This window comes from Mus caroli, unplaced genomic scaffold (genome assembly GCF_978045245.1).
Source record: "Mus caroli unplaced genomic scaffold, Mus_caroli_1 scaffold_14, whole genome shotgun sequence".
In the NCBI taxonomy this organism is placed as follows: domain Eukaryota; kingdom Metazoa; phylum Chordata; class Mammalia; order Rodentia; family Muridae; genus Mus; species Mus caroli.
In genome coordinates, this window is record NW_028227269.1 from 110,206,563 (window position 1) to 110,226,026 (window position 19,464).

A 19,464-nucleotide genomic window follows, 5' to 3' on the forward strand; every position below is an offset into this window, starting at 1 on the left:
TACTTGTCCTGGTCCCTTTGTCAGAGACCTGCTGAGTGGCGCTTTGTGAGTGCCGAGCCATTAACCAGGTTGGGGGGGGGTGTTGGGCCTGTTCCAGCAGCTGCTGGCTGCCACTCCTCTGTTACTGCAAGTTAGATCAGACCTAAGAGCTGGCTGCTGCAGGAGGTGCCCAGGTCAGCTGATGCCTGAGCTGTCCTCTCTGGCTTCTGAGGAGGCCACCAAGGGCAGGGTTCTCTGTAGACCCAGTGGCTTACCCACCGTCTTGTTCCAGCTGTCTGGCCTCTGCTGGCCTCTATAGACCTCGAGGTATGAGCGTCCCCCAGAGCTGTCTTTAAAGGTTGCACTCTGGCCGTGCCTGACCTATGGGAAGGCCCGGGGGCCAGACATAGCTGTAGAGAACTGGTTCAGAGTGGATGTGCCTTGGCCTTCTGCTGACTGCCGGCCAGTGTAGACATCTTGAGGGGCGGGGAGGCTCTCACCACACCCTCTAGCCTTGGAGAATATTGGGCAGCCCTCATGTACTGTCTCCAAACCCTAGGAACAGGTTTTCTTTGCACCCACTTATAGGCAAACAAACAAACAAACAAACAAACAAACAAACAAACCTACTCCAGGAAGTCTTTTTTTTTTTCCTACCCAGCTGGGGAGGCATAGATCTTATATTAGGCCTCAGCCCTGGGCAGTGCCAGGCAAGGGGGTCGTGATTCCCCTGCCCTGATCGTACTTGGAAATAAGACTGCTTTCGGAGGCAGGACTGGGCCTTTTTTTTTCTCCGGAGGCTGTGAGGGTGGGATCTGGAGCAGGGGCTCAGATAGGGAGTTGGGAGGCATGAAGAGCCCTGAGCTGGTGCAGGCTCTGTCTGCTGTGGCCTTTCCCGGCCACTGTCTATGCCCCGTGACCCTCACAGGAGTAGTTGGGGACCCTTGAAGCCTTGACCTTACAATTCTCAGTATACACAGTGGTAGGTAACAGTGTCCGCCTCTCTTGCCCGTGGTTTGCCGTGCGTTACTTCTGCAAAGGAGCTGAGAAATTGCCATACTTTCTCACAAGACTCATTTGAACCTTAAAATGCAGGCTCAGGCAGGTACTAGGCAAATACTTAGTGCACCCCAGGGTGCAGGTGCCACCATTGGCAGAGACCCTGGGCTCTGAGGCCCAGGGTCTTCCTGGGCAGGAGACCCCCCACTCCCTACTTTGCCCAGTCTGCAGCACACGAGCGCCTCTGTGGCTCTGTTAAAGACTCCGCCATGCATCGTAGATTACTTTTATTTTCTGTGATGACACCTCACTAGGAGGAAGCTGTCCCTGGGGTCTCTTAAAAGACAACTCCTATTAAAGACGAGAGGAGTTATCAGAGCACCAGCAACATGGTGGGAGGTGCCAAGGGGGCCCCAGGCTCTGGGCTCCTGCATGTTGGATCCTTCTGAGGAAGAAAAAAAATGGGACCTGACAGGCCTAGAGGGATGGGTGTGGGGTGGGGGACATTTGGGGGTGTTAGGGAGAGGTGGAACTGGTTAGATAGCTTCTCGTCCTGGTCACCTGCCCCCACCTAGGTCTCCTCCTTTGGAAAGTGGTGACAGACCCGGGGAGCGTGGCTTAGCTTCTTGGTGTGTACAATATAAACTCCAGTGATATTCTTGGGTCTCTGTGTTGGAGGTGTGGGTTGGGCTGGGTAATTTTCGTGGTCCACAAGCAAGATAGGAGCCTGACACTTGGCTAGAGGACTTTCAAGGGAAGGTATATTGGGAGACAGTGGGGACAGCTGTTGCAGGGACCTGGGGGGCTGCAGGAAAGCCCATTCCAGGACAGACACTGGACCCTCTATCCCTGGAATATGGCCAGCTTGAAGAAAAGTATGGATAGCTAGGATTGAAGCCTGTGATTTCAGAGCTCAGCACAGAGTAGAATATGGTCCTATGCCTACATGGACTGCCTGCCTCCTGTCTGACCTGTGGCCCCAGGCTAGGACCCCACTCAGAAAAACGCAGTTTAGACTATGCAACTGTAAGAATTTCTGGCTGTTTCCTCAGAGTGACTCTCCACATGGCTGATGGAGTTTGAGATGGCACAGCCTGCTATGGTCCTAGGCACGGTGACAGAGTGACAGAGGTAGCTGTTGGTACACCCTAAGCACCCTCCTCTCCTCTCCAGGGCTGCCCAGAAGCTCAGCCTGGCCTCCAAGCGCAAGAAGCATCACCCGCCGCCTGCGCCCTCCACCCGAGGCACGTCCACTTACCCCACCGACTTCAGTGGCTCTCTGCAGCTGTGGCCGCCCCCGGTGCCCCCCTGCCTGCTCAGGGCTGCCTCCAAGGCCAAGGAAAACCCCAGCAGCTTCGGAAAGGTAGATCCCACTTAGGCCCTGTGCCTGGATATGGGGAGGCTGGAACTCCTTGATAAGATTTAGGAGATAGAAGGCTCCACTAGGGCCACACGGTAAGCCAGTTGGCAGAGCTAAGGACGGGGAACCTGAGCCTCTGGGGTGCAGTGCCCGGAAGGGCATGGGGAGTCTGTGGAGCTGTGAGAAATGATGACAAGAAACTTTTCCTCAGGTCCCAGGGGCTTGTTCCAGGATAGCTGTGTGGTGAAACTTCTGGGCTTTGGGGTGCGAGCAGATCACTCTTGCTTACCCTTGCCGGATGCTGTCTTGAGTTGGGCTGAGCAAGGAGGGGGTGGGTGGGCCTCCTCAGCGTTCCTGAGTCACTTATCCAGGCAGCCTGGCCAGATGGAGTTCAGACCGAGGCAGCTGAGGTCTGGGAGGGGCGTGAGCCCTGGTTGGCTCCAGAGTTCCCCACAGGGTTCTGATTTGGTTCCTATGGTTGGTGCCTCCCTGAAGGAGAAGTTTCTGTACCCCAGGATTAATGGGGTGCTCCTGTGGCAGGAGTATGCAAGCCGTGCTTGTGTGAGGTGGAGAGCCAGACTCTCAAAACCCTTGCAGAAGGCCTGCTCCGAGTGTGGTGTCCCCTCCCAGCCATCCTGAGAGGAGTTACAGAGTTGGGCCTGCTCGACCTTGCCCGATGCGGCCATCCCCAAGTTGGCACTAGCCCTGCGTGCTTGAGTCCTGCACACATGGTCAGCACTGGCTACTGGGGGGTAAACTCCTAACCAGGTACCAGAAAGGAAGGCAAGTGTTTGCAGCCTTCCTTCCCGAAGAGGCAGAGCCCCAGAGGAAGGAAGAGCTCTCCAGACAGGGCTGTCCAGAAGGGCAGCTGCAGTCGAGTGGGAGGGCCTGGGCCTCCTTCGGGCCCAGCTGACTTCACTCTGCACCCTTTTAGCTTCTTGGGCAGCTTTCATTGCCCTTCTCTCAGAATGCTAAGTGGTGGCTGGAAGCCAGGACTTCTGGATCCTCCCTTCCCCTGGGATGGGGCCACACCCCATGGTTTCCTCAAGGCAGTCTGCCGGAGTTAGCCTCTGATGGGGCGGAGTGTGGGAAATAGACTGGCGTGGGGTTGAGTGCAGCAGGCATCTGGCATGGGAGTCACATCCACGTTCAGCGTGGCTAGGAGTGCCGTGGCCAGGCCAGGAATGTAGAGCTGACTCTGAAAAGCCTCTCAATTCTGGACCCGCCTCCAGATGTGTGGATCTGAACCAGAAACCTGCTCCTACCCCAGGCCACTCTATTGCAGTGGTGGGTCTAGTTGGGCAGCTCAGCCGTCTGGGTCTTTCTTTGCAGGGTGAAGGCCTGTAGAGTTGTTCAGCCCCCCACCCCCGTGGGCGGGGCGTGAACAGGGCAAAGGCCGCCTGCCCTCTTTTAGGACAGAGTTCTAGGTGTCAGGTAGCTGCACCTGCCTCTGTGCCTACTCTGTTGGGAGGAGGGGTGTTCTTGACCCTCCACTACCTGTGCCTGCCAGTCCTTGGCTGTCCCCACCTTTCACACTGGCAATGCTTACTAGATGAGGCTTCAGCGCTGTCTAGTGAGAGGAAAGGAGGGAGATGGGACCCAGGCCTAACTGACTTGAACACTCCAATCTCTTCTCTACCTGCCACAGCTCTGGGACAGACAGGTGGTTCCCATGGACCAGGCTGTCATGTTTGAGCTGTGTGGACATAGAGCCAGGCTGAGACCCCCGAAAAGGCCAGGACCAGGACCAGCCTGGTCAGTTAGCCTGTCTGCCCACCTGACATCTCTTCCTCAGGGGCTGTGGTGGTAGCAGGGAGTGTCTGCCTTAGGGCTGGTGGCGTAAGGAATCCCATTCAAGCTCCTTTAATCCCAGCACTCGGGAGGCAGAGGCAGGTGGATTTCTGAGTTCGAGGCCAGCCTGGTCTACAAAGTGAGTTCCAGGGCAGCCAGGGCTACACAGAGAAACCCTGTCTCGAAAAAAACAAACAAATAAACAAGACTCCAAGTGACAGCTCTTCTTTACTGTCACTGTATTTGGGGGCCTACCAGGTCTCTCTCTGCCGCTTGTGGGAAGCCTTCAACCTTCTTGCTGCTGACCCTGGACCATTAGGGACTTCCCCCAGAGACCAGGTGTCCAGGCCAGCAGCCTGTTAACCAGCCCCTGTCCCCCATACCTCTGTACCCCTCCCGGGGCCCTAGGTGCTAATAGCACTGATGTCACATCACCAGAAGCGCCTCCTGAAAGGCGTTTAATATTGCCACAGAAAAGAAGTTAGATTACATTCAGTGTCTGACATTAATGTGCTACTTAAGGTAATTCATCATACTGTGGTATTAAAAAAGACATCTCTGGTGTTGGGTGCTGAGTGGCGCCCCTCCCCCCTTCCCCAGATCGGTCCACCTCTGGGGAGCTAGAAGCCCTGCTTTTATGTTAAAAAAAAACAAAAACAAAACGTGCTTCCCTTCCCCCCAGCGCCAGCGAGAGGCGGCTTTGTGATATCTGCACATTTGGGGGTTGAGGATGCTCTTGTCTCCTGAGAGACCCTGTCATTTCCCTGAGGTAATGACAGGTTCTTTCCAGCAGACAATGGATGGGGGCAGTGGGGGGCAGGCTGGACGAGATGCCCTGCTCGTTCCCCTCCCTGCCTGGAGACTCGGGATCAGTGTCTGCTCAAGAGGCATTGGGAGAGACGTCAGAGCCAAATCGTAGCTTCTCCAGGCCTCTCCTCCCCGCTAGGCAGCCTCTCACATCTCCAGAACCCATTTGGCTCCTGAAGTGGTGAAGAGTTCACGATGAAAAAAAAATTGCCAAAAATTACCTGGAAATGCACATTTTCGTCTGCATTGCGCAGTGGTTGGAAATGAAACCGTTTTGTTCATGTCTCTGGGGAGGAAAAGAATCGATTCTTGCCTGATGGAGCCCAGGTTCTGAGTAGCACAATAGCCACGGATTTCTTTGCTCCTCTCTCTCTCTCTCTCTCTCCCCCCCCCCCCGGAGGGTGGGACACTGCACTCCACGGGAGGCTCTGCATATCAATGTGCCCCTTGTCCGGTGGGAGCAAGCCTGTGGCGCCCGGACTGGCTGCCCCCCTAAACCAATTTTGCAGCGTTATGTATCTGTCACTTACAATTAAATCCTTGGAAAATATTGGTTCTGAAATGAGTCTTGGTAATTTGATTTACACCAATGTGGAGAAGTCAGAGATTTCACTGGAGAGTGAAAGGTGTGGCCTCCAGGCAGAGGGGAGCCCTAACTCAGGGTGGCCTTGAGGAAATAGTGCCTGCCAACCTCACACCTGCCCCAGCCTCCCTCCCCTGCACCTGTGGAGAGTATCCATTCCCCACACAGGTTTTGGGGTGCTGAAATGCAGTTTTCTTTGGCATCTTCGTATCCTCCATTGTCATTGAGGGTTCAGGGCCTGGCATGGGCACAGGGCACACTGGAATCTCCTTTGTGTTCCTACCATGGCCCAGGCTGACTAGTCAATAGCAGAGTTCCTGGAGCTCAGGTCCACCAGGCTGACTAGTCAATAGCAGAGCTCTGGGAACTCTGGGCCACCTTTGTCCTCTCCTCTTCCATACCCCTCCCACCCTCAGCTTCCCCAAACTGGGACTTGTTAGACAAGATTTCAGAATTCCCTCTTCTCAGATTGGGTCCTCGTTCTGGTTGGAATTTCCTCCGCTTTTTGCCTATTGTAGTTTTTCTCTTCCATGATGATGGCTTCCTGAGTTGGCTCAAGGCAGAGGCAGCAAGCATGGAGTTTCTCCCCAGAACCTGGCCCTCCCAGGCCTTTCGCCCCTCTGTGGCTTTGTTCATTTGTACATCCCGCGGGTGTGCTTGTTGTCCTCTTGGAGTGCGAGTCTTTCCACGGGGGACTTTGGCCTGAGGCTACTTGTGGTGGAGGATGAGGGACCCTGAAGGAGAAATGTCCAAGGGACCCTCCCTCCCGTCTCTGCAGACTGACCTGTACTTCCCTGCCTCCTGCCCTGCCGACTGGCTCTGCACCTCACCAGCCTTACCCCACCCTGGGTTTCATTTTCTCTCTACCCTGCTGACCTCATGTGGGATCCGTTCAGGCAGCATTCCTGTGGTACCGGTAACCATGCTGAGACCTGGTCTGCCGTCCTGACTCGTGCTTGCTTCCCCTGCCCTGTAATTAGTGGCCAGCTGGGTGGAGGGCGGAGCTCAGATGCCTACTTCTGCCATCCCCCAGGTGAAGGTTATGCTGCGCATATGGCCGGCACAAGGAGTCCAGCGCTCAGCAGAGTCCACATCCTTCCTGAAGGTGGATTCTCGAAAGAAGCAGGTGACTCTCTATGACCCCGCTGCCGGGCCTCCAGGCTGTGCAGGACTCCGGCACGCCCCCACCGCACCAGTCCCCAAGATGTTTGCTTTTGATGCCATCTTCCCCCAGGACTCGGAGCAGGTACAGTGGAGGGGAGCTCCCGGGTGCTTGTGACATCTGATTTACTTCTGCAGAGAGGGAGCCTCGCTGGCTGTTGTGCCTGCCAGGTCTGCCTTCCAAGTAATCCTAGCCTAGGACATTTTGCCCAGCCTCTGCCTGGTTCTCCAGGCCAAGTGCTGGGGGACCGCTGAGCTCTTCGGAGCCTATTCCCCTATGACACTTTTGAGTAGCCATGTCCTGCCCTGGAAGCTGGATGCTCGCCCAGCTCACTGAGCAATGACCGAGACTTCCTTGTGTTGTGTTGTGGGCAGCATCTTTCAGAGCTGGGTCGGGTGTTTGGGCATAGGCGCCTACCTGAATTGTCTGTGTCTCATCTGCTGACATATATGTCCTGTACTGTCTGTGTGAGTGTGGGAGGGCCCTGTGTAGTTCAGCCGCCCTGTGGACTGTCTGCCTGAATGTGAGCAGGACAGATGGGCCTCAGGCGTATACAGACATAGCAGAAGGTAGTGGCCACAACCCTTTGGCTCTGACACCTGCCCTGGTCCCTGTGGGTTCCTCCCCAGGCTGAGGTCTGCTCAGGGACGGTGGCTGATGTGCTCCAGTCTGTGGTCAGTGGAGCTGATGGCTGCATTTTTTCCTTTGGCCACATGAGCCTCGGTAAGTGCTCTGTGATCCCCGTACACCCATGTCTTCCAACCGTTCTCCATTCCAGTTGCTGCCGTCTTTGAGCCTGGCTCTATTGAAGAAGGAGGTAGTTCTCCATGGTGGGTGTGGGAGTGGAGATCTCACAGGAAGTGGAGGCAGGCAGCGCTGGAAGACAGAGGCCTCAGAGTGGCCGGAGGCTGGAGGGGCCCATTTGGGTTGGCCCTGAGGACACTGGGCAGGTTCCCGAGCTGACAGGACTCTTGAGGGTAGGCTGTGGAGAGTCGGAGGTGGTTCTCACATGCCTCTGTCTCCCAGGCAAATCATACACCATGATTGGGAAGGACAGCTCACCCCAGAGCCTGGGCATCGTGCCCTGTGCTATCTCCTGGCTCTTCAGGCTCATTGACGAACGCAAGGAGAGGCTGGGCACGCGCTTCTCCATCCGTGTGTCTGCTGTGGAAGTGTGCGGCCACGACCAGAGTCTGCGGGACCTGCTTGCTGAGGTGGCTTCAGGCAGCCTTCAGGACACCCAGTCTCCGGGCGTGTACCTCCGGGAGGACCCTGTGTGTGGGACACAGGTGCAGCAACGCCTCCAGCCTTCCCGGGACTGCGGAGGAGAGGGGGGAGGGCCCTCAAGCCCCTGAAGACACGTCTGTGGCTTCTGCTTTCCCCTCACAGATCCAGAACCAGAACGAGCTGCGCGCACCCACAGCAGAGAAGGCGGCCTTCTACCTGGACGCGGCCCTGGCAGCCCGCAGCACCAGCCGTGCTGGCTGCGGGGAGGACGCCCGGCGAAGCTCCCATATGCTCTTCACCCTGCACGTGTACCAGTACCGTGTGGAGAAGTGTGGCCAAGGAGGAAGTAGGTGCATGGGGTTGCCACATCCGAGAGGTTGTACCCCCACCCCGGGGGAGTCCTTGTGGGCGTCTCTAACCTCCTGGGTGGGCTGTGGAAGCATCTGGATGCCCAGACCAAAGCGCCTGCTTGCAAATGTGTCCTCAGTGTCTGGAGGTCGTAGCCGCCTGCACCTGATCGACCTGGGCAGCTGCGACACAGCCGTCAGCAGAGGAGGAGAAGCATCAGGGGGACCCCTCTGTCTGTCTCTGTCAGCTCTGGGCAGTGTCATCCTGGCCCTGGTCAACGGGGCCAAGCATGTGCCCTACAGGTGAGTGGGACCACAGACAGGCACCAGTATGGTGACCTCTGGGGAACTGGCTCTTTTGATATCTGCCGTTTCTGAGAGCCTCCGCGCAGGGCCAGCAATGGTCTACATCTCACCTGGCCTTTTCCCTAGACCGCCCCTCACCTCAGTCAGCCTCTGATCACCTCCTTGGCTTGTAGGGACCACAGACTCACCATGTTACTGAGGGAGTCCCTGGCTACCACCAACTGCCGCACTACTATGATCGCGCACATCTCAGACTCTCCAGCCCACCACGCAGAGACACTCAGCACCGTGCAGCTGGCTGCCCGCATCCACCGCCTGCGTAGGAAGAAGGGCAAGGTGAGCCAGCCCCATCTCCTGCTGCCTCCCAAGGGCTCCCAGGCTCCCACATCCTCTGTCGCTAGCCCCCGACTCTGGATGTCAGGGAGAGGAGGCGACAGGTGTATCCAGCTGCAGGTGGACCTCTTAGGCCCCAAGTCCTTGGTGCACTGAGCAGGGGTAGAATGCTTACAGTAGCGTTTACTTCATAAAGGGAGTGAACAGCACCTCAGCAGGAGACTTGTGGGGCACCCCAGGGAATCTGAGGTCACTGCCCTAGGTCTGCGTGCTGCGCCAGCATGGCCTTTCCCGTCTGAGCGCCTCTCTCCCCAGCCTGTGACATGGTCCATGCTGATCACCCCTCAGAGCTCCCCAGAAGCCGTCCTTATGTTCTGTGCCCTGTGTTGGGATTCCCAACACTTCCAGCCTTGCTCAGCTGCTATTGCCTCATAGAGACCACACTCCCATGTTGCTGAGAGGGAAGAGTCCAAGTGAGAGATGAGTTGGGCCCCGGGCTGTGTGCCGACGGGTGGGTGAACTCACAAGGCTCTGTTGTCCTGCCCCAGCACGCATCCAGTTCCTCAGGAGGAGAGAGCTCCTGTGAGGAGGGCCGGGCCCGCCGTCCCCCACACCTTCGGCCCTTCCACCCACGGGCCATGGTGTTGGACCCCGACCGCTCGGCTCCTGGCCTGTCCGGAGACCCCGATTACTCATCCAGCAGTGAGCAGTCCTGCGACACGGTCATCTATGTGGGTCCTGGTGGGATGGCGCTGTCAGACCGTGAGCTCACGGACAACGAGGGCCCACCTGACTTCGTGCCCATTATCCCTGCACTGAGCCGACGCAGGCCCTCCGAGGGGCCCCGGGACGCTGATCACTTCCGCTGCAGTACGTTCGCCGAGCTGCAGGAGCGTCTGGAGTGCATAGATGGCAGCGAGGCGTTCCCTGGCCCCCAGGGCCCCCAGGGTGGCTCTGACGGAGCCCAAGCCAGCCCTGCCCGGGGAGGCAGGAAACCCTCGTTACCTGAGGCCACACCCTCCAGGAAGGCTGTGGCCCCCACAGTGGTCACCAGTTGCCCTCGAGGCAGCCCTGGGCACGATACTCACCGGAGCGCCTCAGACCCCTCTAAGACTGGCACACAGAGTGAGCAGAGAGTAGATGGTGCCCGGCCTGAGCCACCTGCTTCAGACAAGACCTCAGGAGGCGGGGGCAGGAGGCCACTGCCCAGTCCAGCCCCTCCACCGCCTCGCCAGCCGGAAGCTCAAAGCGTCCCCAAAGAACCTGGGGGAGAGGGTACTGACAGCGTGCTGCGGACACCCCCAGTGGGCATGAGTGGACAGGCGGCCTTGCCCCCGCTGCTCTCAGACTCGGCTTATCTCTCCCCGTCGGCTCGTGGACGCCATCTGGAGAGAGGCCTGCTGACCACCACAGTGACCCTGCAGCAGCCTGTGGAACTCAATGGCGAGGATGAGTTGGTGTTCACGGTGGTAGAGGAGCTACCTCTGGGCGGACTTGCAGGGGCCACACGGCCCTCCAGTCTGGCCAGCATGAGCAGCGACTGCTCCCTGCAGGCTTTGGCCTCAGGGTCCAGGCCAGTCAGTATCATCAGTAGCATCAATGATGAGTTTGATGCATATACCTCGCAGATGTCTGAGGGTCCCGGAGACCCCGGGGAGTTCCCAGAGGGAACAGCGTGGGCTGGCGGCAGTCCAGCCTCCTCCATTGGCTCCTGGCTGAGTGACGTTGGTGTCTGCTTGTCTGAAAGCCGTGGTCCCACACCACAGCCTCCCTTCAGCCCCAACTCTGCAGCAGGGCCGGGTCCACCAGAGTTTCCTACCCCAGGCAGCTCCCTAGAGGAAAGCAAGGTCAGGTCCTCAGAGTGTGGAAGACCAGACAATCCCGGCTCAGCCCGGAGTCTCCACCCTGGAGAAGCGGTTGCAACAACTCAGACCCAACCTGGCAGAGAGCCTTGGGCCAGGTCCCCACATGAGGTAGCCTCAGCCCAGACTATCCACTCCAGCCTGCCTCGGAAACCCAGGACTACCTCCACAGCCAGCCGAGCTCGTCCTAGCCGGGGTCCATACAGCCCTGGTGGCCTGTGTGAGGACCCTTGGCTGCTCCGGGCAGAGGACTGTGACACGCGCCAGATAGCCTCTACGGGCAGAGCCCCAAGCCCAACCCCAGGCTCCCCTCGATTGCCTGAGACTCAGATGATGCCGGCTTGTGCCCAGAGAGTGGTGGATGGGTGTGAGGTGGCATCCAGAATGTCGCGGAGACCAGAGGCTGTGGCTCGGATCCCACCTTTGCGGAGGGGGGCCACCACACTAGGAGTGACCACACCTGCTGCATCCTGTGGGGACGCTCCAGCAGAGGCAGTGGTCCATTCAGGAAGCCTGAAGACCACCTCGGGCAGTAAGAAGAGCGTCTCGCCCAAGGGCGCCTTCTTTCCAAGGCCTAGTGGGGCAGGCCCCCCAGCCCCGCCTGTGCGCAAGTCTAGCCTGGAGCAGAGCACGGCCCTCACCCCCACCCAGGCCCTGGGACTGACCAGGGCAGGGGCTCCTTCTGCCTTCCGAGGGGAGGAGGAAGCCAGGCCCAGTGGTCGGTCTGATTCCTCTGTTCCCAAGGCCACATCCAGCCTGAAAGCCCGAGCTGGCAAGATGGACGCACCACACCGTCCCTCTGGCCACATGTCCCTGGAACGGTGTGAGGGCCTGGCACATGGCAGCAGTAAGGTCAGAGATGTCGTAGGACGGCCACCAAGGGCTGTGCCCAGGTTGGGTGTACCATCCGCCAGCCCTCCACTTGGACCAGCTCCTGCCTGTAGGAACAGCCCAGCCAAGGGTGTTGGAGCAACCAAGCCTCCTGCTGGTGGAGCTAAGGGTCGTAATCTGGGGCCAAGCACATCTCGGGCTCTGGGTGCTCCGGTGAAACCACTAGGGCCTGTGGCAGGCAAGACAGCTGGTAGCGCTGTGCCAGGACCCCGAGCTGCTCCACGGGCTGTGCCGGGTATTGGGGCCAAGGCTGGTCGGGGCACCATCATGGGCACTAAGCAGGCATTCCGGGCTGCCCATAGCCGTGTCCACGAATTGGCAGCCAGTGGATCTCCTGGTAGAGGCGGCCTCTCCTGGGGCTCGACGGACTCGGACAGCGGCAACGACAGCGGTGTGAACCTGGCTGAAGAGCGGCAGCCCGCGAGCCCTGCCCTGCCCTCCCCTTACAGCAAAGTGACCGCTCCGAGGAGACCCCAGCGCTACAGCAGTGGCCATGGCAGTGACAACAGCAGCGTGCTGAGCGGTGAGCTGCCCCCTGCCATGGGCCGCACTGCTCTCTTCTACCACAGTGGCGGCAGCAGTGGCTATGAGAGCATGATTCGGGACAGCGAGGCCACTGGCAGTGCCTCCTCGGCTCCAGACTCCATGAGCGAGAGTGGAACAGCCTCTCTGGGTGCCCGCTCCCGCAGCCTCAAGTCCCCGAAGAAGAGAGCCACAGGTGAGCGGCAGGGCTGGTCCTTGGTGGGCATGGCACTCTATAGTGTGTAGACCCGAGAGATCTTTGACGGTGCATTTGGTCACCACCACTCTGGTGGGTCCTGATCCCCACCCGCAGTTGGGTCTTGCAGCCCCATGGGTTCTTCATTTAGAGGCAGCTCTGTGAGGTTCTCCTTTCTTGTTTCTTGTGGGTGGGCCCGGCTTCTCTACCCTGACACCTCACCCTGTGTGGTCTCTACGAATGCCAGGTGTGCCCAACCCTTGGTAGCTTATAAGCAATGGGGCCGTACAGCCCTTCACAGGGTATAAACGTTAATCCAACGCTGAGAAAGATATTCAGATTGTGAGCACACGCAATTATCAGCCAGACACTTTCCCAGGTATTCCCTGGGCTTTGTTGAACGTAGAGGTGCACGGCGCACTATAGTTTATAAGCAGTCAGTTCCTGGGTGCTCCCTTCTCTGACCCGCTCCACACCAGAGGCTAATTCTTAAACCCTGACAGTAAAAAGACAAGGCTTTGGGTTCAAGCTAGGCAGTGGGCGCTGTGCAGGGCTCTCCCTGCCCAGTGTCCCAGCTACCCAAGTATGCTCTGGGCCCCTCCCTGTCGACCAGAGGGGCAGGGAGGGAGGCTGTGAGTTAGAGCAGTTACTGCCGTGTAAGCAGTTGGTGCGGCTGTGCAGGTGATGTGGCTAGACACCTGGGGTGTCCCTGGCTCTGTTTCAGGTCTACAGCGGAGGAGGCTGATCCCGGCCCCACTTCCTGACGCTGCTGCTTTAGGCCGCAAGCCCAGCCTCCCCGGGCAATGGGTAGACTTGCCCCCGCCCCTGGCCGGCTCTCTGAAGGAGCCTTTCGAGATCAAGGTGTACGAAATAGATGACGTGGAGCGTCTGCAGCGGCACCGGCTGCCTCTGAGGGAGAATGAAGCCAAGGTCAGGGGTGCTACAGTCAGCGGGAGCCCTGGGGTGGCAGGGAGGGCCAGCTGATAGGACATCTGATAGGCTATCTGGGCCCCTGGAGAGAGGGCCAGGCAACCCCTGACCTCACCTTTTTTTTTTTTTTTTTTTTTTTTTTTTTTGTCCACAGCCCTCCCAGGACGCAGAGAAGGTAGGAACCGCCTGAACACCCTTGTGCTTTTGTCCTGGTGCCCTTTGCCAGGGAGGTGACTGCAGGGACTCTTCAGGCTACAGCTGTCTCCACAGAACTACAACTGGGGTCCAGGAACTCCCAAGTGTGGGCCCCCCTGGAGATCCTCCACCCTTTACCTTGGGGACTGGCCATGTGTCTATGTGGGCCCCAAAGCAGGAGGAAGGCCATGGCAAAAGCCAGGGTGCTCAAAACCCCCAGGGAGAGATTCCCTGCCTTTTAAATCTGAACCCACTCTTCTGTCCCTTGTCAGCAGGGCCCAGTGTGCATCAGCTCCAAGCTGCGTCTCGCAGAGCGCAGGCAGCAGCGACTGCAGGAAGTGCAGGCCAAACGTGACCACCTCTGCGAGGAGCTGGCTGAGACCCAGGGCCGGCTGATGGTGGAACCTGGGCGCTGGCTGGAGCAGTGTGAGTGTTCCTCTCCCTCTGTGGCAGAACAGGGGACCCCCCCAGCAGGCGCAGGATCCCAGACCCTGAACAGGGGGCCCCGCAGCAGGTCCAGGATCCCAGACCCTGAACAGGGGGCCCTCCAGCAGGTGCAGGATCCCAGACCTTGAACAGGGGGGCCCCCAGCAGGTGCAGGATCCCAGACCCTGAACAGGGGGCCCCCCAGCAGGTCCAGGATCCCAGATGCTGCTCCCAAGTCTGCCTCTCCTCTGCTCTCAGCTGCTCGCAGACGGCAGACAGCAGGAAGGGAGGATCTGCTGGGCTGGCACTTTTCCTTGAGGAAATTGAGGATCTCTGCCCTGACACCATCTCTTTCTCTCCAGTTGAGGTGGACCCAGAGCTGGAGCCAGAGTCAGCTGAATATCTGGTGGCCCTGGAGCAAGCCACAGCTGCCCTGGAGCAGTGCGTTAACCTGTGCAAGGCCCATGTCATGATGGTCACCTGCTTTGACATTGGAGTTGCTGCCACCACTGCTGTACCTGGGCCACAAGAGGTGGATGTTTGAGGCTGAACACAGGGCGTAGGCAGGACATGCAAGGCAGGGGGTGTGAGCATAATGTGGGATGGAGTGAGGATGTGGAGGGGGTTGGCGGGTTGAAGACGCAGGGTCTGTGCAGGACCAGGGGGATCTCAGAGAGGAGACAGAGGGTGGGAAGGGGAGGGCCAGCCAGTGGACAGATTGCGCACGGAGATGGAAAGACTGTCGCCACCCAGACAGCCACGCAAGTGCCTTTAACTTTGAGTAGGCCTTTTCTCCTTTTCTAATTTGGTGCTACGGACTCAAGACAGAACTCAGACACCAGCAGACAGAGTCTCAGCCTAGGCGGCTGCGGCCACTCTGGCCAGACGAAAGCCAGTTTGTTTCTGATTTTGCCTTCCTTACAACCAAGCAGTTTTGTGTAGCAGGGCAGGCCTGTTCCGGCCAGCCTTCTTTTAGGATTGGGTTAGTTTTCCTTTCCAGAAGTTTTCTCTCAATAGTCCACTTGAGTGGCCACCACCACACTAACAGTGGTGTCCTCGGAGTGTGGACAGCTAGCTGTCAGTTCCCTCCTCTCCTTGAGGGCCCCACTCTGTTCTGAGGACACCAGAGGCCACAAACTAGGGCTGGGCCATGAGCACACAATGCTTTCTTCCACGGCAGGAATTCTTACCAAAACCACAAGCAAAAAAAAAAAAAAAAACAAAAAAACAAAACAATGAAGCGAATCACCTCCAACAAAGACGGGGGTGTGGGTTTTTTTAAAAGTTCCGTTAGCTTCATATTTTTGTATCATTTTGCCTATAAACATAGAGTTTGCAGTGGGAATTTGAAGACAAATGATCTATGTTTTTATGGTTTTGTACAGGTATTCCCAGGTTGGGGGCTCTTGGCAGCTGTGAGGGGGCAGGCTTTTCCTGGGGGACACTGGGGGCATTGTGGGGGGGTCTATGGGAGGCTGTTCTTTTCAGATGCAGACGAGGGGCGAGCCTGCCAGCCTGTGATGTGGCCTGCACGCAGGTTCGTGCTTTCTGACCGTTATGTATTTTCTAAGCATCCAGACCTTTGTACAAATGTGTAGATAACAATCTCACGGCTGTTTTTATTTGTGAATAAAAGATGAGTTGATTGTTTATATGGTCCTGAGTTTCCTGGGTGCCCCTGAGCCCTTCACCCCTGATGTGCTCATATCTTACCGTGTGAGGGGGGTAAGAATGCTACCGGGCCTTGCGGGGAGGCAGCCACCAACTGGACTGAGGATGTCAGGGAGCTGTGCTGGGACCTGCTCTTTCCCTGTTCTTTCTAGATGAGTTCCCATGAAGTTGAATAGGTGGCTAGCAACAGCCTAGGCTTCAAAAATCACACGCCTTTAATCCCCCAAGACCTTTTGTGACCCTAAGATCCAAGGTGAAGCCGGGAGCCAGGTGGAGGGACAACAGCCTTTCCTGGTGGCTGCTAACCCCTCCCACTGGGTTTATTATTTGGAGAAATCAAAGTGACAAGCTGAATTCCAGAAAGACTGTGGTGTCCATTGTTCTTTGTCTTCCAGTGCCTGAGCACACGGGAGCTCTGACTCCCCCTGTGATAGGGAGGCTAGCCTGGGCTACCCTCTGTGGCATCACATTGCACATCACCTACTGAGTTAATTTGCTTCTCCCTTTGTCCTGTGCCGGGTCCTCTTGCAGGATCCCACCTGGCTCTGGGCCCTGGGTGTTCTGCTTTTCTCTACTCTTGCCCCTCCTAGCAGCCCCATGACTGGGATACCCCCTTCTCTGGCCTCTAGCAGTATTTGTGGGGGCCTCTTCTCGGTGGCCCTGCTGCCAAGGCCCCTCCTTGGTGGCAAGTCACACCTTGTGTGGTCTCTGTGTCTGTATCTCCTAGCCTCAGTGGGGCCCTTGGGTGGGCGGGGTCTGAGTCATCACACTTCTGCATGACACAGGGCTGGGCCCCAGAGAGCCCTGGGGGGCACTTGCTGAAGAGAAGAGAATGACTGAACAAAGGAATGAGTCTCCCTGTAGAGGGCCCCGTCTGGGGCGGAAGACAGCTCTGGGCAGACAGTACTACTCCACGGTTTGCAGAATGCCCAAGTGTTGTTCTAACCAAGTCTGCTCGCTGGCCTCTGTGGGTCTGACAGGGCTGCCTCCTGGTCTGCCTTCCTCTACTGCAGCAGGTGTGTGGGGCTGGGAGTCACAGGCCAATTGGGAAGGTGCCCAGACTCCCCTGATCCTACATCTTGTATCCTGAGCCAGTAGCACACAGGCTCTGAGAAGGACAGTGATATTTCCAGCCAGCTCTGTGTCATCCAAGACATTCTGTCCTTGGATTTAGATGTCCTGTTGTACAGGGTATGCTGAATTGGGGGGGGGGTAGTCTCAGGAGAGAGGCCAAAAGCTCACTTTTATGTCTTGCAACCCAGTGCCAGTGTGCACTGCGCAGAGGTGCTATCTGCAGTAACAGCAGCATAGGGTCCAGGCAGGGTCCACATAGAGCCTGGGAAAGGCTTCCCACAAGGCCCCTGCGATGGGCTCTGCCTCCTGGGCATGTATGCTATCGGGGCTGTATGAGGGTGGGCAGCAGTTGGGACATCTCAGCTACACTGGCATCTTTCTGTCACAGGACTGTCACAACCTTCTCCATAGAGAGGCATTCCCGGTCTCGATCCTTGACAGGCTGTAGGTAAAGCCCAGCTTGTTAGTGGCCTCTTGGGTAAAGCCCGATGCTCACAGTTCAGACTTGAGGAACATGGCACTTGCTTTTCCACACTAGGAACCCACTGTCCTGAGGGCATCCTGGGAGCCTTGCATGGCCTTTCATCTGGGACATCAAAGCTCTCAGCCCTGTCATTAAGGGCTGGGAATCTCGTGGGGAGCAATGTGAGTCCCTCTACTCCCATTTTATGGATGGGAACACAGCATTCACCCAGAACCCAGCTCTGTAGTGGAAGCTGGGCCCATGGCAGTCTGCCCCGTGCCTCCTGTAATGGATATGGCTGCATCCTCCTTAGGGATGGAAAACAGAAGCAGAGGGGATGGGGCCACTCAAGCTCCTGACCCCGTTCCTGCACAGAGGAGGGTAGATTGAGATCCTGAGGGAACCTTTCCCAGATCGTGCAGCTCAGTGAAGCCTGAGTCCAGTCCAGCTTTAAGGGATACCAGCCAGCAGGGACCTGAAGCTGGAGAGGCTGGGGCATGGGCCTGGGCCATTTAGGGGGCAGGCTTGTAGCAGCATAGGCGTCAGCTCTCAGGCTCAGAAGCTGGCCTGGCTCCTGGCCACGTGCTTCCCTAAGGCAAGGTGCCCGCTTGACTCAGCCTGCGAGTTGGGACCTGTTCTGCTTGCCCTAACCACGCCAGCCCTGGGCACAGAAAGCCCAATGGGTAGGAGGGGCAAGGAGCTTCCAGGACACAGTAGAGAACTCAGAAGAGGCAAGAGCCAGAGAGTCAAAGCAGGCAGGGCAATGGCTGAGCTGTGTGGCTGTACCCCTTCAAGCCCCCAATGGGGAGGGGTGCTGTGGGGATTAATCCCTATACAGGGCCAGACCTACTGCCTCCAGAAGTGTGACTCTCTCTCTGTCTCGCTGTCTCTGTCTCGCTGTCTCTGTCTCGCTGTCTCTGTCTCTGTCACTGTCTCTGTCTCTCTGTCTCTGTCTCTCTCTCTCTCTCTCTCTGTCTCGTGTGTGTGTGTGTGTGTGTGTGTGTGTGTGTGTGTGTGTGTGTGTGTGATCCGTTCTCCAAGAACTCCTTTGGGTCAGAAGGAGACGCCTTGGACTCACAATGCTTTGAGCTCTCTGGAAGTGGCCTCAGCTTTAGGGAGTCTACCTCACAGTCCCCCAGGGAACTGCAAGGCCCTGTGTCATAGCCATATCCTTCTAGGAGAACCCCTACATTCCTGAACTGGCATGAAGACACTCTTCCTTCCACCCCTCTGGCTTGGCTGCTCCATTCCTGGGCCAGGAGCACTGGGACCAGGCCCTGGGATCTGCTCCCTGCAAACAGGAAGCTCACAGGGCGCCCTCTCCCTCCTGATATTGTGTTTAGCAAGGCAGGATTCAGGTTGTTTCCACACAGGAAGCCCTGGAGGCTGGGAGGGGCTGGGAAGGAATTCCCAGAGCTGCCAAGAGGTTGGCTTTCCTGCAGGGTGGAGGCAGGATGAGGTATGGTGGGGTCTTGGTAGGAAGCTGAGAGCTACTCACTCACAGTTCCAGATGGGTGGCCTTAGATGTTCTTAAGTTACAAATGGGGGCATTGAGGTCCAGCCCCAGGGTCTGTCAGTCCTTCAGAAAAAGGCAGGCCAGAGGGTTTTCTCTTCTGCAGAATCCAGGGGTACCAGGCACGGGGGGCTGAGCGAGGGGTATCCTTGTTGTCCCAGCCAGAGACTTCTGGGAGGACTAGAGAGGTCCAAGCCTCCATGAACCTTCTTTCCAGGGCATGGCTCTGCCCGGGGCAGCCCAAGAGTCCTCCACAGGTGCCTTCCTTACCAAGACTCTTAAATGTGCCCTCCCCAGCTTTTAGATGGGGTGAGATGCAGGCCTTTGATCCCAATCACTCTGGTGACAGAGCCATGGGATCTAACATTCAAATCCTACCTGGATTTGAGACCCCGGCTCAGAATTTAAAGAGTGAATAGCTGAGGCTGGAGAGATGGCTCAGAGGTTAGGAGCACTGGCTGCCCTTCCAGAGGACCCGGTGGGAAATCCAGAATCCACCTGGCAGCTCAGAGTCATCTGTAACGCCAGTTCTAGGTGACCCAGTGCCCTCCAAGGCTTGGCACCAAGCACATGCATGTGACACACGGACATGAAGCTAGCAAAAGGTGGCCAGGGAAAATGCTCACTGGTTCTGTGTGTGTGAGGCCCAGAGTTGGTCCCCAGTTTTAGAAAAACAAAAAACAAAAAACAGCAATTTAGTCCTTTAGTGTGTTTGTTTCTGAATTGTCCTTTAAATTTTACTTACTTGTTTTATTGTATTTTAGATTTTTAAACTTACTTTCACGTGTATGAGTGTTTTGCCTGAATGCATGTCTGTTGGCTTCACC

At 57.3% G+C, this 19,464-nt stretch overlaps 1 protein-coding gene across 3 annotated transcripts in view; it reads left to right on the forward strand.

Moving 5' to 3' along the window:
- Kif26a (kinesin family member 26A) overlaps positions 1 to 15,372 on the forward strand; it is a 38,138-nt gene extending 22,766 nt beyond the window's left edge. For 2 of the 3 annotated variants that reach the window (XM_085830702.1, XM_021179102.2), the window contains exons 5-16: positions 2,152 to 2,341; positions 6,553 to 6,765; positions 7,311 to 7,404; positions 7,708 to 7,970; positions 8,071 to 8,254; positions 8,396 to 8,558; positions 8,735 to 8,897; positions 9,443 to 12,365; positions 13,090 to 13,295; positions 13,450 to 13,470; positions 13,766 to 13,916; positions 14,279 to 15,372. In XM_085830702.1, the coding sequence (XP_085686828.1) occupies positions 2,152 to 2,341; positions 6,553 to 6,765; positions 7,311 to 7,404; positions 7,708 to 7,970; positions 8,071 to 8,254; positions 8,396 to 8,558; positions 8,735 to 8,897; positions 9,443 to 12,365; positions 13,090 to 13,295; positions 13,450 to 13,470; positions 13,766 to 13,916; positions 14,279 to 14,460 (4,753 nt within the window). In that variant the 3' untranslated portion in view covers positions 14,461 to 15,372. Of the gene's footprint in view, positions 1 to 2,151; positions 2,342 to 6,552; positions 6,766 to 7,310; positions 7,405 to 7,707; positions 7,971 to 8,070; positions 8,255 to 8,395; positions 8,559 to 8,734; positions 8,898 to 9,442; positions 12,366 to 13,089; positions 13,296 to 13,449; positions 13,471 to 13,762; positions 13,917 to 14,278 lie in introns of all 3 variants that reach the window. The other variant, XM_029484876.2, reaches the window with a different exon arrangement.
- The last annotated feature ends 4,092 nt before the right edge of the window (positions 15,373 to 19,464 follow it).